At 36.7% G+C, this 22,431-nt stretch overlaps 3 protein-coding genes across 3 annotated transcripts; all 3 read left to right on the forward strand.

Moving 5' to 3' along the window:
• The first annotated feature begins 13,513 nt into the window (after nucleotides 1-13,513).
• Nucleotides 13,514-16,234, forward strand: LOC126755105 (aquaporin AQPAn.G-like). Its single transcript, XM_050467440.1, has 3 exons — nucleotides 13,514-13,732; nucleotides 15,093-15,651; nucleotides 15,714-16,234. Exons 1-3 carry the CDS (start codon nucleotides 13,665-13,667, stop codon nucleotides 15,897-15,899), a joined length of 813 nt encoding a protein of 270 aa, XP_050323397.1. The 5' UTR covers nucleotides 13,514-13,664; the 3' UTR covers nucleotides 15,900-16,234.
• A 57-nt stretch (nucleotides 16,235-16,291) lies between these two features.
• Nucleotides 16,292-19,980, forward strand: LOC126755108 (lens fiber major intrinsic protein-like). Its single transcript, XM_050467443.1, has 2 exons — nucleotides 16,292-16,810; nucleotides 19,792-19,980. The coding sequence occupies exons 1-2, from the start codon at nucleotides 16,292-16,294 to the stop codon at nucleotides 19,963-19,965; spliced, it is 693 nt and encodes a 230-aa protein (XP_050323400.1). The 3' UTR covers nucleotides 19,966-19,980.
• Nucleotides 19,981-20,167: 187 nt separating this feature from the next.
• Nucleotides 20,168-20,977, forward strand: LOC126755106 (aquaporin AQPAn.G-like). Its single transcript, XM_050467441.1, has 2 exons — nucleotides 20,168-20,699; nucleotides 20,754-20,977. Exons 1-2 carry the CDS (start codon nucleotides 20,172-20,174, stop codon nucleotides 20,940-20,942), a joined length of 717 nt encoding a protein of 238 aa, XP_050323398.1. The 5' UTR covers nucleotides 20,168-20,171; the 3' UTR covers nucleotides 20,943-20,977.
• The last annotated feature ends 1,454 nt before the right edge of the window (nucleotides 20,978-22,431 follow it).

Here is a 22,431-nt window from a genome sequence, read left to right on the forward strand (position 1 = left end):
TACGCGTACTCACTTAGGAGATCAACTGCAGCAACAACGCACTTTGCTCCCTTTTTATTAATTATTTCTCATTTAAATGCGCAAACGAATCAACACTTATCCGTATTTTTATGAATTGCAAAATCTGTTCATACAAGCACAACTACGTCGCTTTATAAAGGGTGTCTCAAAAATGTAATACGAATTTTGACTTTTCTGCGGAGGCCGTTTTATTGGCGATCGACTGTTATTGAAATGAACCTAAATTTTTGGTAAATGACGTCAAGAGCGGTAGTCATTTCCAGTACGTTAAAGAGGTTGTATGGTCATAGCCAAATTATTGGAAAATATAAAGATGATAATGTTATGTCCCAATACTATCGGTATTGAGACGGTATCACAGCTCAGTTGCCCACAAGCCTAGTCAGTAGGTTCAGAAAAAGTACATTGATAAACTCTCTCTTTACGTGTCATTGTCAGCCATCCAAGTGAGCGTCAGCCATGGAAGTGAGCGTCAGCCATCCAAGTGAGCTGGTTGCAAACGAAGTTACCTCTCAAAGAAATTGAGGATAGGCTCGTGATTCTATTTAAACACCCTTTATAAAAATGTATGAATGTGTACCTAAGCATCACAATTATGGCAAAATTAGAATGGTCAACAAGTGTCGATCATCAATTGATATTCGTATTTGACAGAGCCACAAACTGTGCAAACTAAATGGGTGCAATACTCGTACTTCGATTAAGTGTCACTGTGCACGGTGGATTTATTTCAAAGTATAAGAGCAAACATGATTATAAAAGTAAATATTTTTCTGAAGTGGGTTTTGAATCACAATGCAATAAAAGTTATAAAAAAAAGAATAAATTGGATTTTGAATCGCTTTTGCACACACTGCATGGCTTACTCCAGATCTGGACCCAGAGCCATTCAATCCTAAAGGAAAATATTTATAAATTTAACCACCAAGAATGAGGCCTATTTTGAAGCAAAAGACAAATCTTCTAAACCGTATGAAAAATGTTTAAGACCATTATGTTGCATTTTCTAAAAACTGATTTTCAAAAAAAATTTTATGATTTCTTATCTACTGCGATATCAAGGTAAAAACCTTCTCCAAAAATTTTTTCAACTTTTCATTTATATAAAGGTACAGCCTTTCATCTGTAGTGTAAGCTTATGCTTATGACTTCTAGGGCTTCCTTCATTTTGCTAATAATAAAAACAAAGATGTCTAATGTTTGTTGTTTTTACATAAAATTCAAAACTAAAACCCCTTTTTCGTTTCATACAATATTTCTCTTCCTTTGTTTCTTTCATTAAGGGTCTTATGTAAGAAATGCATACATATACTCATACATACTCGTATAACTGTTCACAACATGAACCACACGACCTCTTCCACTACTGAAACTAACTCCTTCCCATAAATTCTTAAAAAGTAAACAGACCACTAACTCAAACCTGTTTGGATGCAATTTTAAAGTCGATTACGGAGTCAGTGTCACCCATGTACGTCTGTATGTTCATATGAACTTATATTGTATATGACAATATTGTTGAACTCCGGCACTTTTGGGGATATTCCAGTGGAGAAGCAAAATGAAAACATTGTCTGCCTCATTTGGCCTTACAATATCGTTTAATTTTACTATTTGCCTTGACTTTAATTTGAAGCACGTTTATTAAAGCATATATACGCGTCTGTTTGTATGATAATGGACTGCCCATATTTATTAAATAAAAAATTTATGAACATGAAAATGAGCAAAAGACGCAGTTGTCCTCCTCAATACTGTGAACCTGATTTTGAGTAATCACTTAATAGATTGATAAAGATAAAATCAATCTTATGAACTTTTTGAATTATTCGTATGATTTTTGTTATACTCAACCCACAGTGCTACCATATCTAAAGCACAAATAACTGACCAATTTGAAAAGGGCTCGGCTTTGCAAATATTTATGATGTCTTCTAAATAAAGGCAAAATCGTTGCCTCTGAAGTGTTATAAGCTTAATCATTTGATATAACTGTGACATACATACATTATATATAGTAAGTAACGTAAAACCCATCCATCAGGTTAAATTCAAGTGTAAGTACGTTAAATGAAATTATATAATCTAAATAATGTATTGAAACGCGTCATATTATTATAAAGAGTGCGATTTCAAAGAAATGCTACTTATTTCGCTACAAGTTATTAATCGTGTCTCTCTTGTGCTCGCTATTTACTGTAACATTGTGGTCGACATTCTTTTTGTAGAACTATGGACCAAATATTCCCTTTGCCTATAGTGCCCAGTGTAACTTTTTAAGAATGTAACGAATTCTCAACAATGGATGTTGGTTTATCATCACTTCAAATGTAACAATTTTCTTTCTAACGTACCCATTTAACCAAAAGAGGCTCCATCGCTGAAAAAAATTTTCTTCAAAATATCGGGTTACCTCGTTTGGTCCCTTTCACCGAATACGCACTCAAGTGAATCTTAATTAAGCACCTTCCAATAACTCGCTGGATTCGTCAAAATTGTGAGTGATCCAATTTCTTTTAGATTGAAACATTGGGAGCAAGGAAAGATATCTTAACTCAACTGAAGACGAGGCAATTGCCTATCCTTTCATCCGTTTGACCAAGGTTCTGAAGGAAAAGAGGACAAATGCCCTGTGACGGCGCATATAATCATGCATTTTTATTTTCACCCGAACGAATAATTTGTATTGCGAATTTCGAGTGAAATGTTCGAATTGCGAAAATATTATTGTGAAGCTGTTGCATATTGTTTTGTTTTGGCATTGGCATTGGCATTTTTTCGGCTTCTAACTGTATAAAAAACTTGAATGACCTCACATTGAGTTAGAACTTCAAAATCGAAGGATTCTAAAATCCATGTTGGCCCCTTGCCATTGGAAAATTCATGTAACTTCATTCAAAATACTTACACTTTCTGGAGGTTTTCTTTTTTAAAACCCTTTCCTTTATCAAGATTTTCGGCGTTACTGCTTACCAAAAACACCAAATGAATTTTGTTAATAGATTTTAATTCGTATAAAAAAGATTTAAAATCAAATAAAAAGCTAATAAAGTATACTAACATTTTATTGAAAATTGTTCCCAAATAGTTCAGGATAAAAAAACACGAATTTGTATATTTTTCCATGTGAAATGGCATTCATGTAAGTTTACGATAAGGCTGAACATCACCTATCCAACTTTTCTAAAAGTGAAAGCCTTTTGTTCTGTCCGCCATCCTTACTACCTCAAAGTAATATTGTGATACACCCTGTATGGATTATGTTCCAAGATGTACGTTGTTCCTTCACCAATATTGCCTTTACTTTAAGGAAATTCCTCGATCTCTTAGTGGATCTAACATCCTATTTAACCTTAAACCTGGTTCCAGAACTTAATGATATTTCTGTCAACTGTGAAGTAGATGAACTAGCCAGAGCAGGCACCTGCTGCAATTAGAATCCGGGAAAGAGGGAACTTATATACCTCTGGCTACTTGTAGATATTTAATCGCCAAACATGTTAAAACTATGGCTGTGACTCAGTGGAGTCAATCCCTAACTTGTTCAACAAGCACACAAACGTGGCAAGAATGGAATATTGGAAGATGGCAACACCCACAATGACTATTGTCATATGTCAGGAGATAAAAGAAGAGGAGACTATAGAGCATCTGTTATGCGAAACCAAATGTAATGAACTGGAAGATATCCACAAACCACTTTCCGCAGAACTAATCAGTAACAGAAATTTCGTTTAAAAATTAACTTATTAGTAGTAACGTAGGAGACATTGTATTGTATATACATATATGTATATAAATAATCAAGATCTTTATGTATAATGTATTTATACAAATGATCATCGTGACGAGCAGAGTCGATCTGTCGCTCAGTCCGACTACGTATGTATCTGTAGATATACACACGTTCTTTTCTCTCATAAAACTACTCACTTGTTGGAACCGCCAATATCGGCCGACAATGGGATATAGCTATCATACCAACTGATCGATCAAAACCAAGTTCTTGTATGGAAAACATTTTATTTGAGAAGATTATATTCGCAAAGCTGACTTAAGGGTTATTTGTATCAGACAACGTGGGTACTAACAAAACGTTTTTCGTTGTATAATGTCAATTAGATTACATATAAGATTTATTTAATGTTGACATATACCAAAACCCACAATGCGGTCAATACCCGCCTCTATTTGAGTACTCCGTGTATGTACACATTATATGTTGGATAGTAATTAAGGGGTCAGTAGGGTAATCTGGCCTGTTTTTTGACATTTTTTTATAGAAATTTTTATTCTACAATAGAACTTTTTTCATCTATCATGAGGTATGTCGTGGAGTGTATAAACATATTTTTCGGAATCATCTGAAACACAAAAACCCAATTTATTCTTAAAAAGTACGTGAATGGTTATCGTCCCTACTAGTATAATGAAAAAATGTTGATAAATAAAAAAAGTAATTAACCTTTTTCTTTTTTTTTTTAATTTTTCCCCATGTGTTTTTACATAAATTTTGTCATTACATTGTCAATAAATTATACAAAATTATGAATCTAGTAGGGACGATAGCCAGGCGTTTTGTGAACATTTAATAAAAAAAATTAAGCAAATCGGTTGTTCGACCGGAATCATGTCCGCCAGTTTAAAAAAGTGTGTTCTGAGCGTTAAAAGTTTGAGGTACTAAAAAGCATACAAAGATGGACATAAACGTTGAAAAATTGACATAGCGGTATTATTAATTTTGAGCCTTTTTCGAAACCTTCCAATGGTAAAGTGGGTTTTTACATTAATTCTAAGGGTATAAGGGAACAAAATATGCAAAAAAAAATGTTGAAAAAATATTACCCTACTGACCACTTAAATCGTTACTTGCAAAATGTACCGGAGACTATTACGCTCAGTAGACAACTATTTGCTCGTTTATTTCAATATCTGTGGATGTGTACATTTATACAAGTATCTACAGACGTAGACGTGTATGTTTGATTTTTGAGGCTTGAAGATCAATTGATCGATTCATCGTCCAACAGGTCATCAACACGATAGTGACTAAATTATAAATAATTGCACACACAGTTTTCTTCATCACTTGCAGAGCTCATACCCAAATCGACATTGTACTAAAAATTATCAATTTCTATTGCTTATAACATTGGTTCAGAATATATCGCGGAAACAGCGACTAAAGAAGGATTGCATTGTTTATTGAGCACTTCCTGTTAGCTTTTGAACCTATCACAATTTGTTGAAACGGCTAATGTCAACAGACCGATATCATCAGCATAGTCTAGATCTTCAAAGCGGCCATTCCCATCCCCAAAATTCCTCTTTTTACCGCACAAGGTCAAGCAGTAATAAAATAAGAGCGGTGATAACACATATTTTTGTCTTACATCGGTTTCGAAGAAGAGTAATAACTCCTTCATTAAGCTTAGATGATATTTTTCCGGAATTCCAAACGTTTTTCAGTAAGGGTAGCAAAATCCGAACAGTTTTCTTTGGGTTAGCTTTAAATAGTTCGAGATTAATGTTGTCCGGTCCGGAAGTTTTGCTGTTTTTTTTAGCGATTTAATCGCGTTGAAGCGTGCAACCGGCTTACCGTGTGATAAAGATTTCGGATGCGATAAAGATTTCGTGTGCGATGTGTTTCAGCTTGTGCTTTGCTTGCTAGTTTATCACTTCAACTTCTGTTATCAGCTCTGCCATTTTTCTTCATTTGCTTGTCGATATTGGTGTACCCTTGTTACAGATCTGTGATTGTTAATTTGTATTTGTTTATGTGTGATCGAAGATCCGGTACTCATTTTGTGGTCGATGTGCTCCTCCGCTGCGTTAAGGAAAACTTTCCAATCCCAAGAGTACTGGTGTTGTTCCAGGGATTCCGTAAATCGAATAAAAGTTTCTACGTGTTTTAGTTTTTCAACATCGAATATCGTTGACGCTTTTTGGATAGTTAACTTGGAGAGGAGAAACTCCACACCATCACCATTTAATATTGTGATTTTGCCCACAAAAGCCGAGCATAAGTGTTGAAGCGTTGGACCGCTCTGCGTAGCAATTTGATTAGTTCTAATAGTGAGCGCACATCCCATGCTCTTATTCGTGGTCCTTTTTCATGATATTATATATATTAGTATATTTCATTTAAAATGAGTAGAGGATTACACTTTGATATCCGTACTAAGATCCGAGGTTGCCGATCTGTCTACTTTTCTCCACGCTGGTGATAAGGTTATAATACCATTACATGGAGTCAGACCCTCGTTTGTATTGAAAGGGGGTACCATGTGCGGTGTGTTCGCACCCCCAACTTTTCCCCTATTAGTTTTAGCTAATCGTATTATATGACATATGGCAGCACTTTCTGTTGAATACCATTGCGCATTCTTCGACTCATAAAAACCCATTAAATAATAAAAAATAGAAACAAGAACATAAGATAAATTGTGACTATTATCACAACTCTACATTATGCTGATATTTTGAGGACAAAAAATTAAATTTGAAATATAAGTGACTACAGTTGATTGATGTCTGAGAAAACCAAGCTATAACTATAATAAAGACTTTATCTGCAACAATTGGCGCGCACTGTTTATTTGGGTATAAGTATGATGTTCTTCCAAATTTAGCTTGAGAAGTCTTTTAAAATTTTAAGTTTTTGAAATCTCTTATAAAACCAAGATAATGTTCAAAATCCTTGAATTGATGTGGAAATTTGTACTGCCCCCATTAAACTTTGTATTTACTTTTGTTGGTGAAATAACCAAATCCACAGTAAAGAAATATATTGTATGAGAAAATATTGTTAATAGAATATTGATAATCATTATACATACGTACATATATCATCGAAACGAAATACAGTATAATGATTATATTTAGGTTAAGCAATTTTAGTATAAAATAATAAAACATCTAATAAAGAGATATCAATCTGACTCTCGAAAATGTTTTAAAATTGTTTAAAACAAAATAGTTTTTACCCACTGAGACCATCGCTACCAATGCCAAGTTTTGTGCATTCATTTATAACTTAGTCATAAACCACTATAGGCCCATCAGTTATCTGATTTTGCACCTCCGCTATACATATCCTTTTAGAGTGCCAAGATATAAATGTATGGAATGAGAGGAGAGTGTAAAAATTCATGTATAATGGCTAGTTAAAACTAAAAATTAATTAAATTTGTCCTATAACATCTAAGTACAGAACAAAGCAAGATTACATAATCTAGTACTGATACTATTTAGTCTTAAACCCTTCAGTGTGTTAAACACCCATGTATACTATGCATAATAGCTACATTTCTAAACTTACGCGTCATAGCCTTTGTTATTATGAAGCAAACGTAGTATTATTTTTTGATCCATAGATTATACACACTTCACAAATACATACTTATACATAAATACTAGTTTATCGGTAAAAATTGTCTAGCTCCGTTTCCCACTATGTTCCCTTTCCACAAGAAACGCTGTAGCGACCGTAATAATTTTAATTTCGATTTCAAAATTTTAGTGAATGTTTATTACAGTATATACTATCCTGGAGGATGGAGTCATGTGTAGAAGTTCACGCAAGTGAGGAAAGTTCTCTGATCGCCATTCACTTGGGAGTGGCCAGAAACGATTCTCACTACTTCCGGTCTTTGACCAAGTATCCTCTGGGTAGCCTAAGAACATCCGTTCGAAGGCGAGCTAAAGTGAGAAGGCGAAACATCCCCTGCATAGGGTTGTGCGCTGGGTTTGGGAACCGCCACGTAAAAAGCCTACCCCAATGAAAAATGACAAACTATCCGATGATGTAACAAAAAAAATCGATTTTTCGAAAATTTCATTTCCTTAATAATATTATTCTGACAAAACATAGCAAACATTTATTTCCTTCACTCTATTCTCCTGGTACGAGGGCTGCTATATACATTATGGCCTAAGGCAACACTAAGTCTTGCCAGGTGCAATCTGACATTTCCATTGGAAAGTTTGACATTTTTTAGCATAACATCACTCAGAACGTTTTGTCATTTAATCGTGAATTGTTTTATTTACAGGGAATTAAAAAATTCATCTCGGCCAAAAAATGGAATTAACTCGTGAACATTTTCGTGCGATCATTTTTCACAACTTTCGACGTGGATTATCACGACAAGAGTGCATCGATGAACTAAAATCTTTGTATGGCTATGAAGCACCATCCTATAGCACTGTGAAAACTGGTACAACGAATTCAATCGTGGCCGACGCTCGCTCAAAGACGAATTCCGTGAAGGTCGTCCAAAAACAGCCGTTGTGCCAGAAAACATCGATGCCGTACGTGAAATGATAATGCAAGACCGTCATGTAACATACCTTCAGATAGAGGCATGCCTATGCATTTCTCCCACCAGCATACATTCGATATTGCATGAACACCTGGCCGTAAAAAAGGTTTGTTCTCGTTGGATCCCGCTCAATTTGACAATCGCTCAAAACAAGGTCCGTGTGGATTGGTGTAAAGAAATGCTGAAAAAATACGATCGCGGTGCTTCAAAAGACGTTTATAAGATCGTCACAGGTGACGAATCATAGATCTATGCGTATGAGCCCGAAACAAAACAGCAATCGACAAAAAAACAAAAAAAAAAAACATTTTCGTTGATAAATATGCCTATTTACATTATTAGGCCAGAAATATATTTAGCAACCTACTTATACACATGTAGTATGTGATTTATACATTTTGAAAACACACACATATAAGCATTTACAGCTGTTATCAAAATAATAGGAGTGCAAATCGATTTCACGGATAATGCAGAAAAAAATAATGTAAGCGTGACCTAAATGTTTCGAATTTATTTTTTTTATCTTACATAGTCAGTTATGAAAAAAATATAAACAAGTAAGGAAAATCTAAGTTCGGGTGCAACCGAACATTTTATATTCTTGCAACTTGCAAGAATCAAAGCCAGGGAAATACTTTAAGGTTTAAAACGTCAACCAGAGGATGGAAATCCAAACAATTTTTTATATATACATCTTATAAATATATGTAGCTCATACACTGACAGAAACATGAGATTTGTTAGAAAAGCGAAAATCCTTATATGTATGTAGTATGGAGATGGTCGGGTCCCAAGATATGGGATTTCACTAAAAAGTGGGCGGAACCACGTCCACCGTCCTATTTTCAAACCAGCTCCATAAAGCTCTCTTATACAATCTCGGTGGTAAAATTAAATGTCTCTAGCGTATTTGGTTATTGATTTATTGCGCTTTTAGTAGTTTTTGACAGTACCGTTATATGGTGAGTTTTCTACTCGATATAAGAGAACTGAGAGACGGCATTTCAAGCTCCTTACCATTAGTTTTCGTAAAGGCCATAAGAACAGCTGGTACGATGAGGACTACTTCGCTATGTTGCGTTCGATCACAACATGAACAGGTTGAGATATACACCGAGTGTTGAAGAGAGAAGAGTGACGCATATGCAGACAGAAAAAGAAAGAGACCGAAATGCGTGTGTATGAAAAGATTGCACTGACTTGTGTCCAGAGCATACTGAAATTATGGAGGGAACATCATGCATCAGCTTCTTTGCAAGATATGGCCGCATGAAAGCATGCCCGATGATTGGAACATAAGTGTGCTCTGCCAATCAACAAAAAGAAGGATCCACAATCTGCTCCAATTACCGTAGGATAAGACAACTTAATATCGCATACTTATCGAGCGTAGTGTGTGAAAGACTGAAGCCCGCCGCCAACAAACTGATTGTTCCTTAGCAAAGTGGCTTCAGACCTGGAAAATCTATCGACCAGATTTTCACCATGCGCCAAATCTTGCACGGACGGACAGACAGACAGTCACCCGGATTTCAACTTTTCTCGACATCCTGATCATTCATATATATATATAGCCCTATATCTATCTGGCTTAGTTTTAGGTGATACGTACAACCGTTAGGTGAATTCTTAGAAATAATAATAAATAATAATGAAATTATTACAAAAATGGCTTTCTCAAAATAATAAATAGGAGTGCCCTGGATAATTCATTAAAAACCTAAAAATTAACAACTTTAATAATGCTTTTTTAAAAAAATTTAATAATTTTAGACAAAAAGTTATTAATAAGAACAAATTAATATTTTGTTGCACCGCCTTTGTTGCATAAAACTGCAGCATAGCGTCTTTCCATTGACCCCACCAATTTTTCGCATTTTTGTGGGGAATTTTTCAAAGCTTCAAACAGCTTTTACCATATCCCAAAGCTCATTAATATTTGTGGGAGCTTTATTAGCGACTTCCTTCTTTATAACTGCCCACAATTTTTCGATCGGATTGAGATCGGGCGACTGAGCGGGCCATTCAAGAACTTTTATGGCGTTATCAGCGAGCCATTTCTTTGCCACTTTGTTGGTATGCTTCGGATTATTATCTTGCTGGAAGACCCAAACCAATAGCATTTCATCGCTAGTATAGTTCAGATTTGTTGTTCCACCATGTTTAATAGTTTTGATGCAGTGTTTTGGGTTAAAAATCGGTTTTGGGCAGTCTTCTCACATACTGACGAGAACCTTTTCCACCAAACAAAACAATTTTAGATTCATCTGTCCATAATATGGTACGCCATTTTTCTGGTGACTAGTCAATGTGTCGTCTTACAAATTAAATCAGGGCTGTGTATTTAGCTAGGGGTTTCTTTGTATGAAAATGCATTTTATCGGGCTGTGTGCTGTTAAATTATTATCCTTTAATCGTCGGCTAATACTTTGGATGCTTGCAATGTAAGCTTAGTTCATCTTTTATTTTTAAGCTTGAGAAAAGATCTAGTTATGCAAGTAGTATGTTTATTTGATATCACCTGTGGTCGTCCGCGAGTTTCAGCATTTCGTATCATCGAAACTCCGCACCCGATAATATTTTGTACATTCTTGTAGGTTTTTTCCATCAATTTTTGGATTAATTCACGTTACTCAGGTGTGCAATGCTTCCCACAACCTATTTCGTTAAAATTAAATAATCTAACAGCCTGATTTGTCCAAGAGTTAATAAAAAATAGAGCTAGAGGTACTTCAGTAAAAAAAGTCAAAGACAGAAATAACGGGTCATGATTTGCACTCATATTCAAAGTAATTAGGTGAATAAAGAACACAAATAAAAATAAATACTACAGCGAAGAGAAATATGTAGGTATGAAACAGCACTCCTTTTATTTTGATAACAGCTGTATATAAGTAAAACGCAGTGGATGGCGTAAGGAATTTACTTCCGAAAACCGGTTCGTTGTACTGTCTTGCAAGGGACATATTTGGCAAACCTATGCTTTCACACTGCTCTTACTTTTCAGTTGTATTTTATAGCTACTAACTTCCCACTCCCATAGATTTAAGGTATAAACATTCTGATAGAAAAGTATTCGGAAAATGTAATTCCCCAGGTAAATGATATTTCAAAAACAGTATTTTGCTAAGTTGGTAGGACTGCCCTTAGTTACTAAGACGAATATGAACGCGATTTGTCAACCAGTTTGTTTTTAGCAGCTGCTTAAGTCGGGGGATGCGATTTTTACAATGGATAAAATATCGTTTTATCGAATTTATCTCAAATTTTATGTTTTGAACCAAATTTCGTGTGCGGAATTGTACGCAATCAACAGATCAACCGAATACAGCGGTGATTTGGCTACGTGTGATTTTTTCTTGTTCACCAAATAGAACTTGCCGCTCCGTGCAACCCATTCTCAGTCGATCGAAGAAATAACACAAAATTCGCTGAAGGAGCTGAAGACCATCCCAAAAAGTGCTTATGGAAAGTGTTTGAAGATTGGAAAAATAGTTGGAATAAGAGTATTATATTTGGTGAGGATCACTTTGAAGCCGACAATATAATTGATGAATAATTAAATATTTTGCGTTTTATTTACAATTTCCGGGTAGCTTTTTGTCACAATATATATGTAGAGTGTTTTGTTTCGCCAAAATTTAGAGCAATCTTAATTGTTTGCAGAATTTTTAATTAATGGCATATTTTGACTACCCTCTTCTTCTAACAACTAGGGTAAAATTAGGCAATATGGCGTATTCCACATGCATTTATATTCACAATCTTATTCAAGATGTTTTCGATAACGATGCGATTTCGTTATATACTCGTACAAAATTGTTTGCTTCTGTTTTCATGCATTCGTTATATTTTAACCATAAGTACTCATTTCAAGTTATCCACTTGCTGTAAAGTATCACTTTAGACGTGTCTTCTATTACTACAACAAAGTTTTTAAAACATATAGTATAGTATACAAAGGAATGATAGACATGAGCACATTAATTGCTACTGCTGTGAGATATTTAAATAATTTTCGTGTTAGTGAATATTATTCCATAACATTCTGACAATGTAAGGGAGCTGCTCCTTATCTAAAAACTAGAGTTTTTAAACCGACCCATTATTAAGATCCTTCTCAATAATTATGTATATTAAGAGCATATATAAAGGGTTTTATGGCACATTCACATTTATTTGTTGACTTTGGAGATAAGTAGATTTGTAGAAGTGTTTACAAATTACTAAGAAGCTAATCGTTACATCATTTTTAACACGTTTTCTGCTTGAAGAAGTACTTGTATAGATCACAAACACAATTCAATACAAGACGAGGCAACAGAGAGAAATCAAAGTAATAATTAATTCATTTACAAGTGCCATTACCTATAAGTACCGAAATAAAATGACCATTCTATGAACTTGTAAACAACCTCAAAAGTTCTTACCAATTTAAAATTAGCACGACCAGAATGATGTACCACACAGTTAGCAACTAATTAAACGAACTCTACAATTTTTGTGTGAAAATATTAAGTAAGCACTCGTCTAATACTTGACTGGCTACTTATAATTAGACATGTAAACAAGTAATAAGTATAAGCCATGCAAATAAAAGATAATATGCATTAAAAGTCCTTTCTTTCCAAGACGTGATTACCGTTTCCACTCATTAAATATCACTAAATATTAAGGTAATGCAAAAGTGGCTTAAAGCGGAATCCCACGGAATTGGTAAATCCAGCAGTCCACGATTCCCCACACGTTATGACTTTGACGATTTCAGCAGTGTTTTAACAGTGACCAGAAGAAATACTTTTTAAGGTTTCATATTTGCTGATGTGGATAGTCCTACGATTTAGCTTATCAATGAAATCCTTTTTCTCATTTCCACATCGAAAGAAAATATTCACTATTTGTCTCCAAATTCTTTGCATTTTCGTGCAAACAGTATTTATGCTTATTTGAAGTTTTCTTAGAAACTTAATTAAAATAAATTTGGGTAATTTTCTAACCTTCCTAATGTATTTGCAATAGAGCACTCCATTACAATGGTGAAGATTAAGTTAAAATAAACTCAAAAGCGACGCAAAACTCAACTACCAAACACTTCAAAATTTAGTGTAGCAGACAGCGTGCAAATATTACGGCTATAAGTATGGATACACCGTTATATCAGTCGGAAATATTGGCTGAAGTAGTCGTGCGATCGGTTTGTTTGCTGCCTTTAATTTACTTTCGTTTGCAAGTTTTTATAGTGGCAGTTTTCAATTTCACTTCCAGCGCGGTACACGTTGTTTTTTGTTGGCATCACAGGACTAAAATTCAAATAAAATGGGCGTAGAATCCTTACAACAGCCGACATATGTTCTCGAGCCACAGCCGATTCGATGGACAAGAAGGTTTGTTTTAAATTGAATACTTGTGTATTGAAAGTTGCGACATCAACAGAAGTGAATTATATAACCAAGAACCCGGTTCTTAGGCAACCTGTTAAATGAACTGCGGGGAAGGAATTAACAGATTTATTATTTAAAAAAAAATGCCTCATCTATCTTAACCTGACTTAGCAAGCATAATACAGAGCAATCTTACAACAAATAGGCTGTGAATTTTGTGAGTGTATCAAAACAAGTTTATCAAAATAAGTGCTGTTATCGTACTAACTAAAAAAAAGTATCGTACTAAGTATAACTTGAGGCATCATAACTGTGCTAATGATACTAATGATTCCTGTTGTAGAAGAGCTATAGGGAAGGCGTGGGGACTCTTACCAAAAGCTGTGTTTTGGCTCTGCGAAACCATAGTCAAGCCAATAATGTTCTATGGTGTATTCGTTCAGTGCACGGTGCTCGAAAGGGCTATACTCGTTAAGGTCCGTATCCAGCTCTGAAGTAATTGTTCAAGGAAAAAAATACATTATTTCTTCAAGTAATTTTGACAGCTGGTTACGCATTGTGAATGATCCACATTAGAAGCCCAAGAGAATGTACCGCAAGAAATTTTTTTCACTATTTCTTAAGCGTTTTTTCAAGTTTTTACATTTCTTGAGAGCTGGATACTAAGCTTTAAGAAGCTTGAAAGTGTCAAAAGAACAGCTCTCATCGAGATCTGCGGTGCACTGCTGAATGCACCAACAATAGCACTCAATGCGATTCTACACATAGCACCGGTGGATATTGCCGGCACTTTTATTGTGAAGTTCGCTCTGAAGCTCATAGAAACTGCGTATATGAAGGGGTTTAAAGACGGTCACGTTAAAATTTTTATCTCTTTCAATTGCATCCTTGAGGATGTCAAGGACGGTCTAACCTTACAATACATATATGTATAGCATGAAACTACTTCATTTTCAGACTCTGCATAGCCTATGAACTAGCAAGAAAGGTCGTCCTTGCTCCGCTCACATCGGAATTAGAAAAAGTTGGATCCCTCTTGGTAATTTTGCGTTCTAGCACTGAACCTAGGGATCTCGTCAACGCTTCCTGGGGATTGTCCAATGGACATTTAAGCGCTAAGGCTAATAGTTTAGTCGGAGTGTTCCAGATACCACAAGCTATAAGCTGTCCAAATTAAATCCCTGTTGGGAACGGCCATTTGACGTAACCATATATGTATATGTACATTTATTCAGTTATATTCCAATTTGATTTAAGTTGTCTATAAGTGGTACGATTCAAATAGTTCAGTAGAAAAAGACATTAAGGCTAAGTTTCTTTTCCGGTAGAAAATTATTAATGACAATCACACCTTATTTTTCAGTTGCTTAAAAAAATTGAATATAGATGTAAGTACCTTTGATTACATATGCCAGTTTCTCGGCGAGTTAATCGGCACCGCAATGCTGGTATTTCTCGGCTGTATGGGATGTTCCTATAATGCCAGCTTCGAACACAGCGTGTTTCAGTCGGCATTTACGGTTGGCTTAGTAGTAATGGTGATCGTACATTGTTTCGGTTGCGTTTGTGGAGCACATTTGAATCCCGCCATCACATTGGCCGTTTACATTTACGATATGATCTCACTAACAATGGCGGGCGTTTATTTTTTGGGACAATTACTTGGCGCCTTTCTCGGTTACGCTCTAATGATGGCATTAATACCAGAGAGTGCCGTGAAGTTGGGCGGCGCCGAACATGGTGTCTGCGTTGCCACACCACATCCACAAATTACCACAATGCAAGGATTCTGGATTGAGTTCATTCTCACTGCAATGCTGATAATCACCACCTGTAGTGCGGCCGATTCACGAAACATTACATTTCAAGACGCATTGCCGATCCGCTTCGGCTTAACCGTTACCTGCCTTAGTCTCGCGGGGGTAAGGTGTAACTAAAGCAAGCACACAAACATAAAATGTCTTAATACAAATACTAATTTTAGGGTCAATACACTGGTGCCATGGTCAACCCTGTCAAAGCTGTTGCCTCAGCTGTCTGGAATTCCGATTACCAGGACCATTGGATATACTGGGCAGCGCCAATGCTCAGTGCAGCGGTGAGCGCCACCTTTTACAAAGTGATTTTCAAGCGGGATATGGTGGAGCGGGAGCTGAACGAAAAGAGATGACTAGGAGTATAAACATATAAAATTACGATCTGATTAAACGTACATATCTCTCGAAAAAGTTAAAGTGTGCTAGAAAAAATTCAAATATTGGTGGCTAAAAAAATGTCCGAGCGTACCGACGTGCACACTATCATAGATACATACAAACCAGCTTATGGGCATGTCATTCAAGCAACGCCTTCAAACAGCAGGAATTTCATTCAACTTCAATGTGTCAAATAGCATTCATATGTCAAATGTACATAAATTTTTTCATCTCCTCAATCAATTTGCTTCATAAATTCTATATTCTTTCATTGTCCATTTTCTCGATGTAATAAAAACATATACGATAAGTGTTGTGTACAACTTGATTTTGTGCAAAGTTAATTCCTCGTCCTCTTTTGTGGCAAATGAAGTTCAACAAGCTTTTCTTCGTACAAATTTTCGGTGAATTCTGTGCCGCTTCGATGTGGATGCAGTTACATTGTTATGGCATTGATCCGTTAGTTGCCGAAGGTGGCGTAATGTCGTATGGTCTCTGTGACGGCTGCGCACTGATGATAATCATACAGACATTCGGTTGTGTATCTGGCGCCTACATGAATCCCTGTTTAACAGTTGCCGGCGTCATTATGGGACAACTGAAGTGGGATTTGGCCATATTTTATGTGATTATGCAATACTTGGGTACGATGCTCGGTTTGATACTGGCTTATTACACAACACCGGCGATGACGAGATCAGATCTCTATTGTGTAACTGATTTGTCACCACAGACCTCTATACTCGGTGGTTGCCTTTTGGAATTCCTCATGACTTCAGCATGGGTGTTGGCCCAGTGCTCTGCCTGGGATAAACGCACTCAAGGCATTCAAGAATCCATATCTTTACGTATGGGCGCGGTAATGATGTCACTGGTACTTTGCGCGGTGAGTAAATTTCGATTGTGAGAAAACTCTCAACTGCTCAATTATTTGCGGAGATAATATTTACATATATAAATAAGTCATTAGAGGTAAGTGGAATTTTCTGGAGGTGATCTTTCCCTAATATGTCCGATATAGGGTCAAATATTTGACAAATTAAGGATTTTATAAGTTTCAGGTCATCGCGATTTATCTAATGGAAGTTTTCCTTGTCTTAAATATATGGGCGTAATACAAAAGTAAAAAATGTTACAGTTTAAGATTTATTCTTTTTTGGTTCACGATTAATTTTGTTTACTTGAGTTTATGCTTACCATATATTCTTCTTTTTCTTTACTGGCGTAGAAACCACTTACGCGGTTATAGCCGAGTTAACAACTGCACGCCAGTCATTTCTTCTTTTCGCAAAGTGGCGCCAATTGGAGGTTCCAAGCGAAGCCAGATCCTTCTCCACCTGGTCCATCCAACAAATTGTAGGTCTTCCTCTTCCTCTGCTTCCTCCAGCGGGTACTGCGTCGAATACTTTCAGAGTTGGAGTATTTTCGTTCATTCGGACGACATGACCTAGTCAGCGTAGCCGCTGTCTTTTAATTCGCTGAACTATGTCAATGTCATCGTAAATCTCATAAAGCTCATTGTTCCATCGAATGCGATATTCGACTCATCAGCTGATGTTGTGGGATCTCACTTTTGTGGATTGGGCAGAACACACTTAAATTCCAGTCGTCGTGCATGTTTTCGTCCAACCATATTCTACAAAGAAGCTGATGCATGCTCCTTATCAGTTCTTTGCCGCCGTGTTTGAATAGCTCGGCCGGCAATCCATCGGCGCTCGCCGCTTTGTTGTTCTTCAGACAGGTAATTTCTATTCGAACCTTTTCATGGTCGGACAATGGAACGTCTGCTCTATCGTCATCGATTGGGGAATCGGGTTTGCCTTCTCCTGGCGTTGTACTTTTACTGCAATTCAGCAGGCCAGAGAGCTGTTCCCTCCAGAATTTTACTATGTTCTGGGCATCAGTTACTAGTTCACCTCCTTGGCTTCTACAAGAGTATGCTCCAGTCTTGATACCTTCTGTTAGTCGCCGCATCTTTTCGTATAATTTTCGAGCACAACCCTTGTCAGCCAGCTTGTCAAGCTTTTCATACTCACGCATTTTGGTCTCTCTCTTTTTCTGTCTACATATGCGTCTGGCTTCCCTCTTCAAATCTCGGTATCTATCCCATCCCGCACGTGTAGTGGTCGATCGTAACATTGCGAGATATGCAGTCTGTTTTCTCTCCTCTGCGACACGGCACTCCTCGTCGTACCAGCTGTCCTTTTGCTCCTTTCTGTACGTAAGGAGCTTGAAATACCGTCCAAGTTGTTGACGAGTACTCTCAGAGAGAGGGGTGCAAGCCGAGTAGAAAATCGTTCGGCTATCTGTTGTGATTGCAGCTTCTCGACTTCGAACCTTCCTTGTGTTTGTTGACGTGCGTTTTTTGCTGCATAGAGACGGGTGGGAATCTTGGCTGCAACAAGATAGTGGTCCGAGTCAATGTTAGAATCTCGGAGCCTACGCACGTCTAGAACACTGAAGACGTGTCTTCCGTCTATCAAAACATGATCGATCTGATAATTTCAATCCGTAGGCAGCCAGGTAGCTGATACCATATATTATCTGTTGCAAACCGTATTGCGGTGACAGCTTCACATAAGTGTCGAAAACGAGCAAGTGAAATTTATGAGCTTGTGAAAACATTTAATATCTCGAAAATGTTTGTTCACCGCACTATTGATAAAATTTCTAAACACGCCTACAGTTAATGACTGAAGGAAAAGTGGTCAGCCGGGCGTGCTTCGAACCAATTCAACCAATTCTTTTCGCAAAAACATTCGCAGAAATCCTCTTAACACACGTTAACAGAAAATGATGGCAAGGGAAAAGGGAATCAACGCCAAGACTTATTTGAGATGATCTCCATATAACCAGCCAACTGGTCATCTTCTGACAACACCCTTGAAGCACATTAGGCTGAAAGATGTAAGTGACCAAATTTTCAAAGTAGTTAAGCTCTCTTGGGTGGAAAACTGTGACTTAAAAGCAATATTCCTGGTTACACATCTGGAGATAATTGGCGTCTGTAAGTCCGGATTTGAATCCAGTTTGTGGTCCGAGTTGGAGAACATGACCTGTTGAAACCCTCACCGAAATTTGGAGAGTCTCAAAAATCTTTGGTTCAGAAGCTGTGTTCTTTGGTTCATTTGAGGGCTTGTTTAAAGGATAAATGTTGTACATAGTTCATCTAATCTAGGCATTATAAAATAAAACTAACTTTATTAAAAATATATTATAGTTTTATTATTAAGACGACCTGAACTTGTAACTAAAGTGTTGGCAGAACTAAGTAAATAATGACAGGTTAGTTATACTATTTATAACGACGACACCGACTTTAATTATCTCTGATTTCTTAAATTCTTGAAGATTCACTTAAAAATAAACAAGAAACTTATGCAAATGAATAGATATAGAGTAGAAAATATTTGAAACGAAATATTAGAAAAAATTGTGCGAACTTCCAGAACGGATAAGATTTGTTAAAAGTATTTTCAGAAATTATGAACATTCCAAAGAACTTAACTCGTATTAACTTATACGAGTACTATAAGTCATATAATCAAACTGTTTCATGAGTACTTTTTGCCTCATGTGCGAGATATTCATAACGGGTGTTTCTTTAGATGTGTGGTTTTCAATGAGCAATACTTCATTCTTTGCCAATATATGCACAAAACTATCGTGTTTGGAGTGATGATAATCCACAAGCCATTGTTGGAATTCCGTTACAACTTCAAAGAGTTACTGTTTGCTGAGCTCTATTGAGGAAATAGGCGTGGTTCTAGTCTCATTTCGCTCAATTATCCAACACATTTATCCAAAAAAAAATTATTACAAACTTATAGTTAGAAACACTAAATAAGAACTATTCTTCTTCAACAGGGTTACATGAGCGGTTTAAGCATGAACTCAGCAAAGAGCTTAGCTGGTGCTCTCTTCAACTGGTATTGGTCGAACAACTGGATATATCATGTAACAACGTATCCGGCAGCAATTCTCATGTCACTCGTGCACAAATTTTTACTTAACGAAGGTTCGAAATCTGCCGAAGAGTAAACAACTCTGATATTGAAATTACTGCCGTATGAAGTCATAATTTGTTTGCTTTGAATATCGAAAATTCATCAGTTTATTTGTTTTTTTTTTTATGTGACTGGCAATAATATTCGAACGGTCAAATATACACTTATATATTTATATTAATATATAGACATTTTCTCTTCAAATTTGGCGTATTATACTAAGTGAAAGCATATCTTAAAATGAAATTCGATAGGCATTTGTTTATGGTGTGTGTCAGCGAATTCATCGGCACCGCGATTCTCATGTGTGTCGGCTGTGCGTCTGTGGTGGGCATTACATTACCATTTTATGAACGAAACTTGGCAATGATCGGAATTGGTTTTGGACTGGCCGTGCATATTTCCGTGCATACCCTGGGCACGATTTCCGGCTCGCACATCAATCCGAGCGTTACCATTGCGGCCGTCATGCTTGGCAATATGGAGTGGCAATTGGGTTGCTTTTATGTATTGTGTCAGTTTCTGGGCGGCCTCACCGGTTATGCACTGCTATTCGCGTCCCTTACGGCATATGTACGCACCGACAGCTTTTGCGTCACTAAGCCAGTACTTGGTATCGAAATATGGCAGGCAATCTTGATTGAGTTCTTCCTAACATGCATACTTGTGTATTTTTGTTGTGGCGCCTGGGATAAACGTAATCCACAGGTGCATGATTCATTACCTATACGCTTTGGTTTGTTGATTGGCGGTCTTATTTTTGCGGCGGTAAGTTTCGGAACAATAATGATGAAAGCATTGAAGAAATCTTTCTTTTAATAGGCACCTTATACCGGCGCCAGCATGAACGTGGCACGCTCCCTACCGCCGGCCGTTTTAACAAATACTTGGACGGGATTTTGGATATACCCCGTTGCCCATGTGCCCGCTGCAATTTTGGTACCGTTAGCTTGGAAATATTTACATACAGCCGGCTCCTCCGACGCTGGTGGCACTGAAGGAGAGGCATAACTATCAAATAAATCGAATTCTACAGACGCAAGACTTACGACGGTTTGAGACTAACAAATTTTAATAACAGTTTTTAAATAAAATAATTGTTAACGACTAGTCAGCTAAACGTATTTTTCTCCAAGCACACGACTAGCATCCTGAGCAGTGCGCAACCCTAAGTTGGCTTTTCAAAGTACCCAACCCGAAGTAGTATCGATCTCAACTCGGAAAGCTTACATCTTAAACTAAGAGTTTACTACACTTATAATGTACCTTAGGTTCCTTTCATAGTGAGGCACACCTAACTTCTTAACTGTAGGATATTTTCAGTGATACACTCTAGAGCACTGGACGTATCTGAGAATAATTTGTATGAAAGTATGTGAACTGCTTCGAGTATATAAAAGACTTAACTCATTAAGTTTAATTTCAAATACATACATCGTAAGTATTCTTCTTGATCGGTCCTTTGAACGCTCAAGGAACTAGCGAAGCGCACAAAGTCATGTCTCTACAAAACTGTATCCAGACTGTCTTCTACAGTGAGTGGCCACCCTTTCTAGTCCAGTCATTATAGTAAGTTCACCTCGGAATTCGATATACCCATCTATATGTCTGTAAATACTTGTATATTGACACCCTAAAGTTGTCTCAAAACCTACATAATGGGTATATCGAATTCCGAGATTCTTACTTAATTTAAGCTTAAATGACTGGACTATTCCCTTGCTATCGCCAATTAGAACCGCATTAAATAATTTCAGAGCGAAATGATGTGGACGGAGTGAAAGTGTGCAGCTGAAGTATTGGCAAGAGAACACTATTAGTTTTAAAGGTTGAGATTGTTTCTAAACCTTTAAGTTATATCCTATAGTGAAAAATATTCAAAGATTAAGGAGCCGCTCTGTTTCAATACTCGCAGACGTATAAGTCTACACAGATTCTGTACTCAAATGTGATAACAAAAAGGAGTATTACTAATCATATGTTGGCGGTTGATATTTTCTTTATTTTTCCAGATTTGCCGAATTGTAAAATCTAGTTTATCGTAACAAAGTCAAAAGTTTTTGTAATTAATTGCCAAGAGAATTTTAGGTGAAAAAGACGTACCAAAGGTAGGGTGAATATCTGAGGACTCACCGAGATACTTAAGAGGCGCAATTTGACACAAGCAGAACTCTTTTATGTACATTCTGCACCACTCTGTGCTCCTGACGAATTTCATAAATTCGAAAAGTTTTATATGTGCAACTTCCGGAGCATCGCAAAAAAACCCTCGTTTGATAGTTGCGATTTTTTCCCCATCGGCCCCCAAACCACGCTAAACCGTTGTTTTCTGTGGATGAAATAGCATCTCTTCAATCTCTTCGGGTTGCTCTTCGTCCTAAATGCGGCAATTTTGCTTGTTTATATACCCATTGAGCCAGAAATGGGCCACATCACTGAACAAAATTTGGCTCGAAAATGTCGGATCTTCTTGGAACTTTTCAAGAGGCTATAGAGCGTA

The sequence above is a fragment of the Bactrocera neohumeralis genome, chromosome 4 (assembly GCF_024586455.1).
Source record: "Bactrocera neohumeralis isolate Rockhampton chromosome 4, APGP_CSIRO_Bneo_wtdbg2-racon-allhic-juicebox.fasta_v2, whole genome shotgun sequence".
In the NCBI taxonomy this organism is placed as follows: Eukaryota; Metazoa; Arthropoda; class Insecta; order Diptera; family Tephritidae; genus Bactrocera; species Bactrocera neohumeralis.

Coding starts and splice junctions, on each gene's coding strand:
- LOC126755106 (XM_050467441.1), top strand. CDS start 20,172: ATGAAATTCGATAGGCATTTGTTTATGGTGTGTGTCAGCGAATTCATC. Junction 20,700..20,753: donor GCGGTCTTATTTTTGCGGCG/GTAAGTTTCGGA, acceptor TTCTTTTAATAG/GCACCTTATACCGGCGCCAG.
- LOC126755108 (XM_050467443.1), top strand. CDS start 16,292: ATGAAGTTCAACAAGCTTTTCTTCGTACAAATTTTCGGTGAATTCTGT. Junction 16,811..19,791: donor TGTCACTGGTACTTTGCGCG/GTGAGTAAATTT, acceptor CTTCTTCAACAG/GGTTACATGAGCGGTTTAAG.
- LOC126755105 (XM_050467440.1), top strand. CDS start 13,665: ATGGGCGTAGAATCCTTACAACAGCCGACATATGTTCTCGAGCCACAG. Junction 13,733..15,092: donor CCGATTCGATGGACAAGAAG/GTTTGTTTTAAA, acceptor CTTATTTTTCAG/TTGCTTAAAAAAATTGAATA. Junction 15,652..15,713: donor CCTGCCTTAGTCTCGCGGGG/GTAAGGTGTAAC, acceptor TACTAATTTTAG/GGTCAATACACTGGTGCCAT.